At 34.6% G+C, this 13,584-nt stretch overlaps 1 protein-coding gene across 1 annotated transcript in view; it reads left to right on the top strand.

Annotated features, from left to right (window-relative positions):
* The window catches only part of MALRD1 (MAM and LDL receptor class A domain containing 1), a gene marked incomplete at its 3' end in the record, with an annotated part of 232,335 nt that overhangs the window by 141,607 nt on the left and 77,144 nt on the right, over nt 1–13,584 (top strand). Inside the window, exon 29 of the mRNA XM_079302558.1 lies at nt 12,992–13,120. Coding sequence (XP_079158684.1) covers nt 12,992–13,120 — 129 coding nt within the window. The remainder of the gene's footprint in view (nt 1–12,991; nt 13,121–13,584) is intronic.

Genomic DNA, 13,584 nt, shown 5'->3' with positions numbered 1-13,584 from the left:
GGCCCCCTTCAGAACTGCACTTTAATAAAACTCTAAGGCAGATTTATTCTTAAAAGCTTTATGAGCATTGGTGAGCCCCTTATCTTTTCCTGAAGTATTTAATTGCTGTGCATGTGCCTGTTCTCAAAAAATAAAAAAAGTAGAGAGGTAAGGATGCCCTGGTAGGACATGGTAAGTCAGTATCTATCATCTTGGATAATGAAGTGGATGCTGGTCTCTCTTAAAGTTTCCTGCCAGTTGTGTTCACATGTATTAATTCATACAAATGGGGTCCAGTTAAACCACATTTCTGGGCTCCTATTCTGTTTAGGGGCTGCAACAAATAAGACACTTCATTTCACAGTCATATTAATGAAGATAAGAAACAAATAGTAGAGTTTATTTTTTTAAGGAAGAAGTAATATCTCTGTTAAGTTCATAAAGATGGTATCAACATATCTTAATATAGTGTAAAATATTTCTTCTTACCCTTAAGTCTACATATTATATAACAACCTGAAAAATGGCATCACATAAGCATAACTGGAATATTCCAGCATTGTCATTGCAAGGAAGGAAATTGTTTCAATAAGGATTTGGAAAGCTGTCATATGAAGGATCCTCAATCTCTTAAAATGTTAAACATGCTGAAATTTACATTGGTTTTAGTCTATGACCCTACAAATCTGAATGTTAACAGTGTTTTATAACAGGTATTGCATTAAAATACCTTTGCAGTGAAACAGTTCAGAAAGTAACTTGGTTTATTACTTTATAGCAACTATTTGTTTTATAGCACTGCTTCAGGCAGAAGCTCTGCTGGGAAAGCAGGTGCACCAAGTGCAGCAACTACTTCCACATAAAGCTTCAGCACAGTCATATTCCTGTGTATTTTGCAGAAAATTATGGTTTATGAGGATGGATGGTTCAGAGAAGGCTTTTCTCATAGAAGTTTGATATGTACAATTGAAGCTCAATATGCAATACAAAATTTTTTAAGATTGATTTAGGAGAGTTGGAGACCCATGATGCTGATCCTTTATAGAGTTGTCATTTGCACAGTCATTGCTTTTGCATTCTCACAGGAAGGATTTCCTTACAGCACCCCTGGTAGTGTATGCTAGGTACAGCAGGGTTATCATTAAAGTTTAGGTGTACATATCCTATGGGAATGTGTTTGTGCCTTTGCTTTCCTTTTCAGGATCAGAGGCCTGTTGTTTGTTCACTTTTCAGCTGTATCTGTGTGTATCTGTGAAAATGCATGTCTGTAAAAGAAGCAAAACAAAGAAACAAAACTTAAAAGAAAGCAACTCACACCTCACTCCACCTCTACCCCCTGTATTTTTTTATCTGTATGAGGATGCTTAACCTCAAGCCAATGATGAAAGGGAATAGTTTAGCACCTTTCCCATCAGCTCTGATATGATTTTTTGCCTTCTACTCCACAAGTTGATACCTGCTTGCTTAATTTTATCAAAACTTCTGGTATGCTGACCTTCCTGATGGTGCAATGGCTCAAAGGAGCCTGGTCTGACCTTTCCCCTTCCTGTTGTTATTGATTCTTTACCTTTGTAGAACAAACAAGCAAAATACATTTTGCCAGTTTCTCAAAAATAACATTTCCCACCTGCCCCAAGCCAGAGGTGTTCAGGATAGAGAAAGCATGTCTGTACAGACTGTATTTTTTGCAGCACAGAGTTCACAGTTTCATTGTGTCTGTCGTAACAAAGCTAAAAGTCAGCAAACACAATCTTACTGTGGCCAAACTCAAAAGTAAGAGTAGCATACAAAGTAGATGGGGCACAGGGGCTTCTGATCAAAAAAATGACTTGGTTTACAGCACTTACCCATGTACTGTGTTTGTAGCTGTAGAATTGCTGGGATTGACATATGAAAAGGGTCCTGTGGGACAACTGAAACTGCATTCGTATTTTCTACTTGGTCTTATTTTGTTAAACTAAAATCTTAGATATTATGGGTGTTCTGGATCTTTACTTACATAAACAATGGAATATAACATGCCCAGAAAAGAACTAGGGGATTGAAAATAAAACTTGAAAACAGGTTTAAAATAAATGGAATGGAATTGAAATGAGAATGCTATAAATTCCATGGGGAAAAAAATTGAATATTTAGCTGCTTCTCAGCAGATAGCATTTAGAGGTGAAAACTAATATAAGAGCAATTTTGGAGCTTTCAAATATTTTGGGATAGCTTCCTCCTCACAGACTGAAAGCCACTGAATGGTATTCCTGGAACATGGTTTGCAGTCAGCAAAATAAACTAGTTGCCTCTTTGCAGAAATTATGTACTCAAGTTGAGACAGTGAAAAGGGAAGAGAGATAACCCATGTGATATTTTTACATGTGAATATTAGATCTGTTTTCTGCAGTATGGTTATATTCAATGGTGATATCATTGTTTAATATATCTAAATACTTATTTTATTTAACATGCATTTTTCTTCAGCTTGCCTCCTACAGTGTGTTATAAGCTGTATACATCCATCATGAGAGTAGCTGCACTGAGGTGGATTTTTTGCTCTTCACTTGCATAGCTGAGATTTACATAGCTCATTTTATTTGAGGATTTTCAACAGATTACGGAGAATCTTTTCACTATTTCCTTTTAAAAATTAATTTGTCAACAGCTGCTATAGCAGTAGAATACTGCAAATGAGACTATTGCAATCTGAGCTTCTGAGGCCCTTACCTTCAAGGCTCATTTTCCTCAGGTCTCACTAATTTCTATGGAAGCAAAGGACAAGAGGAAACTGTGGGTTTACTGGAAATATGAGCTCTAGGAAATATTGTCAAAGATAGAATAAAATAAAGATATTAAAGGGTCTTATCAGTTGCTTTTGAGAGGGTAAGCAATGTTCTGGTAACAAAAATAGGTTAAATTCTGAATCTGATAAATTTTATTTTACAGGCTAAATTGAAAATATGAAAAATCATGAGGTTACATCACAGCTAGAAAAAAATTATTCTTAAATTAACTGATGTATTGATATTTTTGTCACCTTCTTGTACAATAATTCTTTATACAACTTTATTGAGACTATGTGACCTGAAATGAGTTTAATGGCTTAATTTCTTGTGCTTTTTAATAATTTACTTTCACCATGCATGAGGTTATTTACAGGCTGGAAAAAAAGTCTCCATTTTTTCTTTAATAAAAAGGTAAAATATCTGTAAGGGTCACGCAGAATAATCCCTAATGATAAATTTTTTTTTTTACACTTACAGCATTTAACTTCATGAGAATGTGGTCTGCTCTCATTAAGGAGCACTTCAAGCATTATTGATCTGCTTTCCCAGCTGATGGCTCACTGTCATATAATAGTGAACCAAGAGCATGGTTTCTCAGGCATGCTGCTAGCAGAAGTGCATTTTTGTGCATATGTAATTGTAAAGAAAAGGAATTTTGTGCTCTCAGATACACAACAGGCAATATAAGCATGGACATGTTCATGACTCAGCCATATCACATATACTGATTTTGGCATCCCAGGCCACCACCTCAAAAACTAACAGGGGAAGATAGATAAAAATTAGAGAATCAAAACTCTGAATTAAAATTCGATGGAAATTTCTAGAACCTTTTGCTATTATTTGATTTATGTAGTTTTTCATAATCTGGGAATTCAGTGTCATAGAAATCCAAGAATAAGACAGAACCATTGTGTAAACTCCAGTGACCTTTGTCAGCTGACTGTCAGACTCCACAACTTTTTTTCCTAACGTTACAATTATATTAATTTTTAAAAGAAAGAAAATTTCCACAACCTATTAATAGGAAATCGCTTCACGAGATTGAGCTGAACAGAAATTTTTCATATAATATAATAAAGCTTGTTTTCCTGGCAGTAAACTTCTTTCCCTTTCTCCTCATATCTTTGTATTCCTCCTCACCTACTGTTTATGGCAAAGACCGTAGGTGAAGGCACTGAAGTCCTTTGAACAACTTTACTTCTGTGCTCTCATAAACAAGAAGCTTTGAAAGTCTCAGCAGAAAAATCCTTTCTCATTAGAATTCCATCCTAGCTTTGCAGATCAGAGAGGCAATAACTAAAACATCCTAGGGTTTGTGTATGTAGGCCAGCTTTTTTATTTTTAAAACAAGCCAGTGTTTCCTTTGAATCCTCAGCTATGTATCATGCAAAGCTTTGTGTTTAGTGGAGAATTTAGTTCCTTCTTCTCAAACACTTGAGAGAAGTTCAAACTCTGATAATAGAAGTATTCAGTAAAAATCTGGCCCAGAAGTGAGAGGGAAGGAAATTCAGACAGAGAAAGCTGCCAGACCTAAATTAGTCACTCAGGATATTCACTGATGTGCAGACAGAATGTATGCCCAGGTTTTTTAATTTTATTTTTTTCCCCCTTCAAATATTTTAATTATTTACTGTGACTTTCATTTAGTTTTATAATAGGTTAGTGTCAGGGTATTCTGACATGGGGCACTGGAATTACATGACCTGGCTAAAACTTCTCAGTAAATGTGCTAAAATCAAGGATGAACTACTTAATTGTTAGTGTAACATTTGGATTTTGCCTTTACAAGGAAATTATTCTTTGATTTCACGATGAGTTGTCAGTTTCAAATTTTCTGCTACATGTTTAATCTTCTTCATTACAGAAGAAGAAATTCCATTTTGAGAAGTCTAGACATTTTGATATCTTTAACTTAATTTGGCTTAGTGTAACATACATTAACATGAATGTACTTGATCATTTGAGGGAAAATTTTACTGAATTTAGATCTCATTACACTCAGCAGAGGGTACAGATATGCACAATTTGGTTCTGAACAAGAAATAATCTCCCTTTTGGCAGTGTGAAGATCAGTCACAGGTGCTTTTCAGAGGACATCCCTTCTCTATGCCCTTGTAGGAAGGACTCAGGGGGAAGGCAGAGTGCTAAGGACAGATGTGGAGGAATTTCAACTCAGCTTGCCAGGGCTGCCAGTTACACTGGGGGAAGATGTGAATTCCTGCACAAGTCCTGTTATGCAGAAATGCTTAAACTGCACTGAATATTAGGGCTTTCTAGAAATGTTTGAAAAATATAAATTAATTTTTATAAAAGGGGCAAATAGGGTGCAGTCTGGATTTGGGAAAAGAATTTCATTTGACAACCTTATTTAAAAAGAAAATTAAAATTTTAAAAATTTAATAAAGAGAAATATGGCATCAGCTTGAAAGCCACAGAATTATCTCAATTTTACTGCATTGTTCTGAAGTCATTAACATATCTGTAAACTAGGATTTCTGTTTCTGCTTTTGTAAAAAATGCATGAGCTTAACCAAAAGATTTGTTCACCATCTTTTTGCAACATTCAGAGATGTTCTAGGAATGCCAGAGTTCTGAATATGAGAAACAAGAAATAACTTTTACCTCATTTTTCAGTGGCATTTTAAGTTTCTTTTTATCTCACAGGAAACTTCTGAAGATTTGCTGACTCCAAAGATAATTTGGTTTGCTGCCACATGACTGTAAGCTCAGATTTTCAGTTAAAATTTAAATCTCTTCATTTTGACATTTACTTCACATAATGCTTGTTCTTCATACCCAGTTGTAGATTTTTTGACTCCACCTATTTCAAATGGGCCACAATAGAAGGCTTTTTATGGCTACTAAAATATACAGGGTAGAGGGGAATGGACTTTCTATCTTTTTTTTAAAAACTTACAATCTTTGTCTGTAAAGCTGGCACTAGAAGGATGACCCCAACCCAGCCTGAGTTCATTTCCATGTAAAATGACTCTAGACAGTCAGGACCCTTCCAGTGCAGCCAAACTGCCTGTGACCCATCACACACCCCTGTGCAGGGTGGTACCCGAGATGAATTTCACATCTAACAGCAATTCTGCAGAGACAGGGAGAGCACCCAGCTGGGGAAGTGTCTCCTTGTTGCAGATAATTGCAGCTTGCACTGTGTGCTCCACTCCCTTGGTCTGTCACAACAACCCCTGGGCGCCACATTAGGACAAGTCTGTGTTAAAGAAATGAAATATTCATATGAAATGCTTCTAGGATATCTGTGATAACTGGAGAGTGCTGTGATTGAGTAGTTTTGATTGAGTCTGTGTCACAGTGAAAGCAACAGCTTGACAGTCACTTTCAGTGTAGATATCATTGATATCATAGATATCATTGAAAAACTCTGAAAATAATCTATTCATCTGAACTTTCTGGGGTGCAATGTAACTCTACACTGGAATTAGGATAGAGGACAGACAGTGAGTTGGAAAAGGACCAAGAAGCAGAGATCTCGTGTGAAATTGCTTCAGGAGACACTTTTATCTTGTTGAACTTGTCCATAATTACTGGGAAATAGGATTTTCTGCAAAAGCATCTCATGATTTTTGCCTTATTTCCACTTCTCCCTTTCTTTTACCACTTGCAGATTCCAAAGAGATAAAGCCTAGAACAACCAGATCCTTATTGCTCAGTCCTCAGTGCTTCTCCCTTGTGTGTCCTTTGGTATTAAGCAAAATATGGTAGATCCCTATATGAGGACTATGAGTATGAGATCCTTATCCTGCTGATACACTGTGTGCCAAAGCTGGTTTTTCAGTCTTTATCAAATATAAAAGCTTCTGTCCTTGTCTCCTGTGGATTTATACATTCCATGGTATCAGCACTAGAAGCTAAAGAGAATTTTCTTATCTTTTGTATTGCTTGAGCCACAGAACCACTTCTGCATTTCCAGCACTATGAATAAATTTTATATTCTTCCAGGTTATTGGAGGTCTTAGGCACAGTACTTGCTTTGAACAGCTTTGGGAAGTCCTTTGGAAAAATTTTGTATCTACAGGTCAGATCCTCTCCTAAGAGGCAATATAATTTGTTAGATCTACTGTTTATGTGGGAGTCAAAACATATCTTTGAATTAAATATGGTCTTTTGAGTGATATATTCCATTAGGAGAATCCTCTATGGTTTTAAAATTACAAAAGAACTTTATTTGAAATTACATCTTGCTTGCTTTAGCAGAGAAACTTTTCATCTAGTTTTCCTTGCAAGAGATTTCCAAGGTCATCCATGGAGAGAAGCATTATTGATGAGTTTGCTAATACAATTATAATGTTCTATAAAAAGTCATGCAGAAAAGAGTACTGAGCAATTGAGGTACACAAATGAAAAACTTGATGAAAATTGTGTTTCATAATTTCTGAATCTCAGAGTACAGTTGAGTAATGAAACCTTCTGGGAGTGTGTATTTCATAAATTCCAATTTAAAGTAAGGGTGAAACTTATAAATTAAATTTCCTTTAATATAATTATGTTTTTAACATGATGTTTCAATTTTTAAAAAATATTTGTTTATTCCTATATCTCAAGTGTCGTGAAAGAGGGGAGAAAAGTGGATTGAGTACCCCTACTAAAATACAAATTTAAACAACAAAAAAAAGAAAAAGGTGAATTTTCAACTTTAATTTGAACACATTTCTACTCAGAAAGGACCATAATTCATAAAAAGACAAATAATGAGGAAAAAAAAGGCTCATTTCAATTGAATATACACTGTATGTTGTGTTTCATTTCACACTGCTGACATGGTGGTGGTGCACTGTGGGGTGCATGTGATTCCCCTGGAGAGCAGAAATGAGACTCTTGCTAAATAATTGAACTTGAGGCAGACCCTGCTTGTCTGTAGTGTTGTAATACTACAGCATCTCCTCCTGTGTGATCAATCTCTTCTTTCATTATAAGTATTTTAAATATTCACACAGTGTCACCACATCTATGATATTTAGTGCCATCTATTAAAACTTAAATATTTTTGGCCTTACCCATTTTGTTTCAAACAATAGGAATCTATGGCTTATAGGACTGATATTCGACCTGTCTGGTTATTTTTGTGATTTTAGATGTAATGGGTACCACAGGAATATTTACATCTTACAAAGCATTTTTGCAAGTAAGCTCTTGTACTCAGAGAGTCAGAAAAATAGTCACTGACCTGTTGCTGTCTTCTAGATGCAAACTTAAAGGAAAGCAAAGTGGATTTGTGAGTTCTTTCATAGTCAGGTCTTTCCTGGTAATTGGAAAAAAAATATCCCAGTTAATAATGTTTTATTTATCAGCTATCTCCAAGTGAATCTTGTCATGTCTATAAATTCTATGTTTATTATATGGGTTAGTCTTCCATAGATAACATACACTGAAGATGGCTATAAAATAAATATAGCTGCACCTTGTGCTGTATCCACAACAGAGTCACATTTATTTGTGGTGTGCATGATGTGCAACTGTGTTTTCTGTGCTTTCTACATGTACACAAGCACACACGGCTATCCTTAGCAGGGAAGATCTTGGCTGGTATTCTGAGAATTGCATTGTCCAGAGCAAAGCATGCAGAAAGCAAAGCAAGTGTATGTAAATGTAAGTTCTGTGGCAACCACCATTAATATGCTTATTTTGCAGGGTTTAGTGATCCAGAAGCCAAGCCAGCTCTTTTGGCCTCTGAAACTACTTTGAAGATTATATGGCTCTTTGCTGCATCAATACAAAATTGTACTTAGCTGAAAGGTGATATCCTGTATATGCTTTTTCCTTTTCAAGTACTACCATTTCATTTGGTGAAGGGATTTGCATAACATGCAGTCATTAGCTACTACCTCATCTAAAATATGTCTTGTGTTTGTTTCTTGTTGTGTCCTGGCTTTTTGGAAAAGCTGCAGTTGTGAGGGCAAAAAAAATAAATGGGCACCAAAAAAATGCAATTTTTCCATAGCATAACAATAGTTTGGGTTTAGTTTTTGGGTTTTGGTTTTTTTGTTTTTTTTGTTTTTTAATTTATAAAAGTCGAATCCCCAAGTATTTAATGTAAGGATAAAAAGTGATTTATAAGGGTATATGTGCTGCTGCCAGATAACTTTGACCTATGAGAATATAAATGGTTTAATTACTCCACTGATTCTTGTTGATCTAGTTATTTCTGTGCTAATCTAAAGGTTGGCTTTTATCATAAGCTAGTCATTTCTTATCTGTGCTTGTGTTTAATATTCTATATAATTTTATTTTGGTTTGGGGTGATTTTTTTCCTGCATATAATATTGTAATTTTTTTTCTGGGAAGGGAATGGATTGTGGTCTTTTAACCTACAACATAACATATATAGTATTCAGATCCCGCAGATTTTTGGACTGAGTAACTGGTGGAAAGATCAAAACATAATACAAAACAAATAACTAGCCCAAGAAATATCAAAGAGTGCTGGAAATCAATAAATATATTTGGAGTTTCTGTTCTCATTAAAAACCAAGACCAAATGGTTCCCACTCTCTACCAGCTGTTTTTGTAGCTCTGATCCATTTCTCTGTCACTCATGCTATGCCTGTACACCAACACTCCATATCTGTAAGGATATTTTTCATTATGTGAAATTTATGTCTAGAGCTGAATAAACTTTTAATTGTTTAGTTTAGGGGTTAAACTGAAGATTTGGGACAAGATCAGGTCAAAACCCAGCATTTATGGCTTTTTCATCAAGTCCAGGATACTTTATGGTCAGCAGTTTTCTTAAATGACAATGAAATGTTTTCATTTTATTTTGGGCATCATAGCTCCCCACAAATTTTTCATAGCATATTCAGAAATTAGTTTAATACATATCAAAAACACTTAAACTCCCTGTAATTCATCTTACTCCCATTTTGTGAAAAATCCACATTTGTGACATTTCCACACCTGCCATCAGCTCATTCTTTTGCTTGCTGTAGTTCACTTATCCATTTTAATGTTGTACCTGCTCAAAGATAATTTCAGAGTAACACCATAAGGAAGTACCACTGATAACCTTTTTTGTCACAGTCTTTGTCTGAATTTGTTTGGCATGTATTCATAATTAGAAGGTTTTTTCCTTACAGGTTTCATGAACTCTTAAGAGAAGAAAGAGGCAAGAAACTAAATTTCCCATATTTTTTCACAGTTTTTTTCTTCTTAGAAATAGTTTTTCTGTATGTTTGGATTTTCATGGAATGTTATAACCTTGATTATTGGGAAAAAATATAATATTGCATGCTATATATAATCAACCATCATCCAATACATGTTTTCATTCTTGTCATCAAATTACAGGAATATGATCAGACAAAAAGCTATATACTTTTAAATGAAGTCCCAAAAAAACCAACATGCACAAAGAAATAAGACTTAATGAAAATTTCTCATTGTGTCTGAAATATCAGCTTTAAAAATATAGCTGTTAATTAGAAGAGCTTGTTTTGCTTTATACTAAAACTCTCTGGTGTGACGTTAGATTGCTGTTCTCCAAATCCAGTATTGATAGACATAAAGTCAGATTTTGGCAACCCTGTAATTTTGAGGGCAAAAATTAAAATTGAGAAAGATAATATTTTTAATGTTCTTTCTTTTCCTGTGTTTAAAGTAGTTTCTAAAATATTTTCCCATATGCTCCTAAGCATATTTTTTTCTGATTAAATTATTTTTAATATTATTTATATTATATTTGACTATTATCTTGTAAAATGGATCTTCTAAGCTACAACTTCTGTGTGAACTTGTCTTTGGCTCTGGGTTTGCTGACATGCAAGATGCATCTTATGGTGAAGTTGCACCATATTTATTGTTTTATTTTAGTTCTTAGCTGGTGTAGGAGTTTTGGCCAGAATGAGTGTACTATGGAAAGTTGATTTTTTTATGACGTAATTCCAAATAGAGTTTAGAATATTTGGTTAAACTGCTAATGCCAGTATGTTGATTTCAAGAGGGATTTGATTTCTCTCTGCCAAAGACTTTAGCAGAAAATCCATCATTATTCTGAATGTTGCCTACTATCCCAAAAAATTACATATAAACAAGATCTTACTCCAAAAGGATAAAATTCATAGGCATGTAAATTTGTCTTTATGACAGTCACACCCATTGAGATAAAAAACTTCATTATGTCTGTGTTGGAACCACATGTTTTATTTTAGGATAACCAAAGAGATTAATAACATTATTAAATGCTGATTTATAGTATGTTTGAAGTACTATTAAGTTGCCTGTTAAAAAAAAAAAAAAAAAAAAAAAAAAAGAACAACTGTAATTAAGTGCTAAATATAAATGATAGAGTAACATAACATAATGTTGCTCATGTGGATAATGGTGTGGAATCTGATCAGTCACAATGCCATGGATTTCCAAAAGTCACTCACTTGCATGGTGGTAATGTAGCCCTTTCAAATGCAGTGAAAATTACCTTATGCTAATGGATCTGCAATTACCTAATTTCTGTCATTATTTAAGCCATTGAATGACTTAAGGAAGCAGTTTAATTTTCCAGTGCAGAGGAGGGAGTGGAGATAAAGTTTTAGACTCTTCTCAAAAGAGCCTTCTGTCAGAATGCAATGGATACAAATTCAAAAACCAGGAAATTTCATGTGAACACAATAAACCACTTTACTTTGAGGATCACCCAACACAAGTGCCTCTCCAAAGAGGTTGTTGAGTCTCCATCCATTGGTATTATCCAAAACACCCAAAAAAAGAAGACATGATCCCACCCAACCTGCCTAAGGATTCTGTTCCTCTGCTAATGACTCTCTGACACATGGATTGTCTGTAAAAAGCAGCCATAGCTTTTAATATTTTTAAGGCATTCATGACAATTTGTTTCTGGTGTGGATCCCCTGACACTAATCAGATCAAACTGACAGTGAAAAATTAAAAAACAAAACAATTAGAGAGTTATCAATTTGAAAATATTTGTGAGTGTATGTCAGTGCACAGGGGCTTCTGTATTTCAAAGCTGAAAATTTAAATATTGAGGTTCTGCAAGTAACCAATGTTAGCAGTGATAATTTTTCTTCTTTTTTGTACTATTCATTTTAAATGTACAGATTACATTTTAATGCTGTATTGTCACTCTGTTTAATATTACTTTGAGTACATGTTGAAACAAACCTGAAAGTTTCCTTCTCTTTTCCTATTCTGCTTCAATGAGAATGCAGTTCCTCAGTCTGTAAAATTCAGTAAGTACTACTATTTGAGGAAATTAATACTCTGACAACAATAACAATTCCTCTGGAAATATGAGCCTGCACAAAGGTAAATATCATGGTGTTCTGATCAGACTGTGTTTAACAATATGCACATTTTAGTTATGTTTGAAGGAAAAAATTAAACACATTGCAATGAATACAGTCAAATAAATTGTCCTAAATGTCTTTTTGCAGAACTTGAAGCTCTAGACTGAAAGGCAATCTAAGGTTATCAGAGTGCTTTTGAAGTGTTGCATTTGGGGTTATCAGAACTGTTTCAATTACTGTTGGCTGAAATTATGCACAGTGCACTGAACTAAAAAATAACTAATGTAAGTTCCTTTATAGTCTTACAGTCCAGGGATGGCTGAATCTCAGCACTCTGGATTTGAACCCAGTGTTTTATGTGTAAGTTACTAAGTTACTTTCATTTTATGAGGTGATTCTCACTCACCTTCAGAGGTGAACACAAATCGTTTTAAAACAGATTTGTATATTAAATACCATAAGAGAAATTTCTCAGCAGTTCACACAATCAGAACAGCAATTTGTCTAAACTCTTCCAAAAAAGGTTAAATGTCTTTCTTATTAAGGCTCTAAAAGTTTATTGTGCAAACTTGTATAACAGTGGTTTTTCTCAGTTCAAAATGTTATTTTCAAAAAAAATATAATTATGAGTAGAATAAAGTCTTTTGTCGGCCTACTTTTCAACAACCCAGGGAACCCTTTTTTTATTGAATGTCCACAATAAAAATACCAGGGACACAATTATGTTGATGCTGAATTGAATTTTCTTCCAGCCAAAGTATCCTACCTCTGGATCTTTGGACAAGCCAATACAGTAGAAATACAGAATCATATCTAGAAATACATAATGCAACACTGAAAGAGTGAGACCAAATTTCATCTGTTGCAAGCAGTAAAACCCTAAAGCCATGATGTATAATAGTTAACAAATTAAAAAGAGCATCCTTTGACTTAATTGCACTGCTGATTTAAATGTCCTGTTGGTTTCAGTTGGAGAGAACCCCAGGGAATGCCCTGCCCTCACTGATTTTGTGTGTGGGAATAAGAATTGCATAGAGTCTCAGTTCATCTGTGACTATAAACCAGACTGTGAAGACCTATCAGATGAAGCTGACTGCAGTAAGTATCTCTTTGTGTGTTAATCCAATCTTCGGTTAAAATTATAACTTTAAATTCTGTAGCGTGGCTTAGGTGAGTTCATAAAGATGATTCCCTCAGATGTTCACAAGCAGGTTGCCTTCTCCCCAGCTCAAAAGGTTTGACATTTTCACATCCTCAGAGATATTTGCTGCAAAAGTACTCAAGGGTGGTTTAGTTGTAAAAGTGTAACTAACTAAAACCAAAGGTTAAATACTGGAAAAAGCCCTGACACCAAGGCCAAAGACAGCTTAAGGATCAAAAACATACTTGAGGAATTAAATCAATGAGTTGCAATAAAAAATCGACTCTGAGAAAAAAATGTAGGCTTGTTTATTAATGTAAAAAGGTGTTGAAAGGAAAAATCGATGAAAAGCTAAGCAAGCAAACTTATGTACAATAATATTTAGGCATGATTCTGCCATAGAAAGGTGAATATTTAAAAA

The sequence above is a fragment of the Erithacus rubecula genome, assembly GCF_903797595.1.
Source record: "Erithacus rubecula genome assembly, chromosome: 3".
NCBI classification, from domain to species: domain Eukaryota; kingdom Metazoa; phylum Chordata; class Aves; order Passeriformes; family Muscicapidae; genus Erithacus; species Erithacus rubecula.
This window is presented reverse-complemented; position numbering and strand designations above follow the sequence as displayed.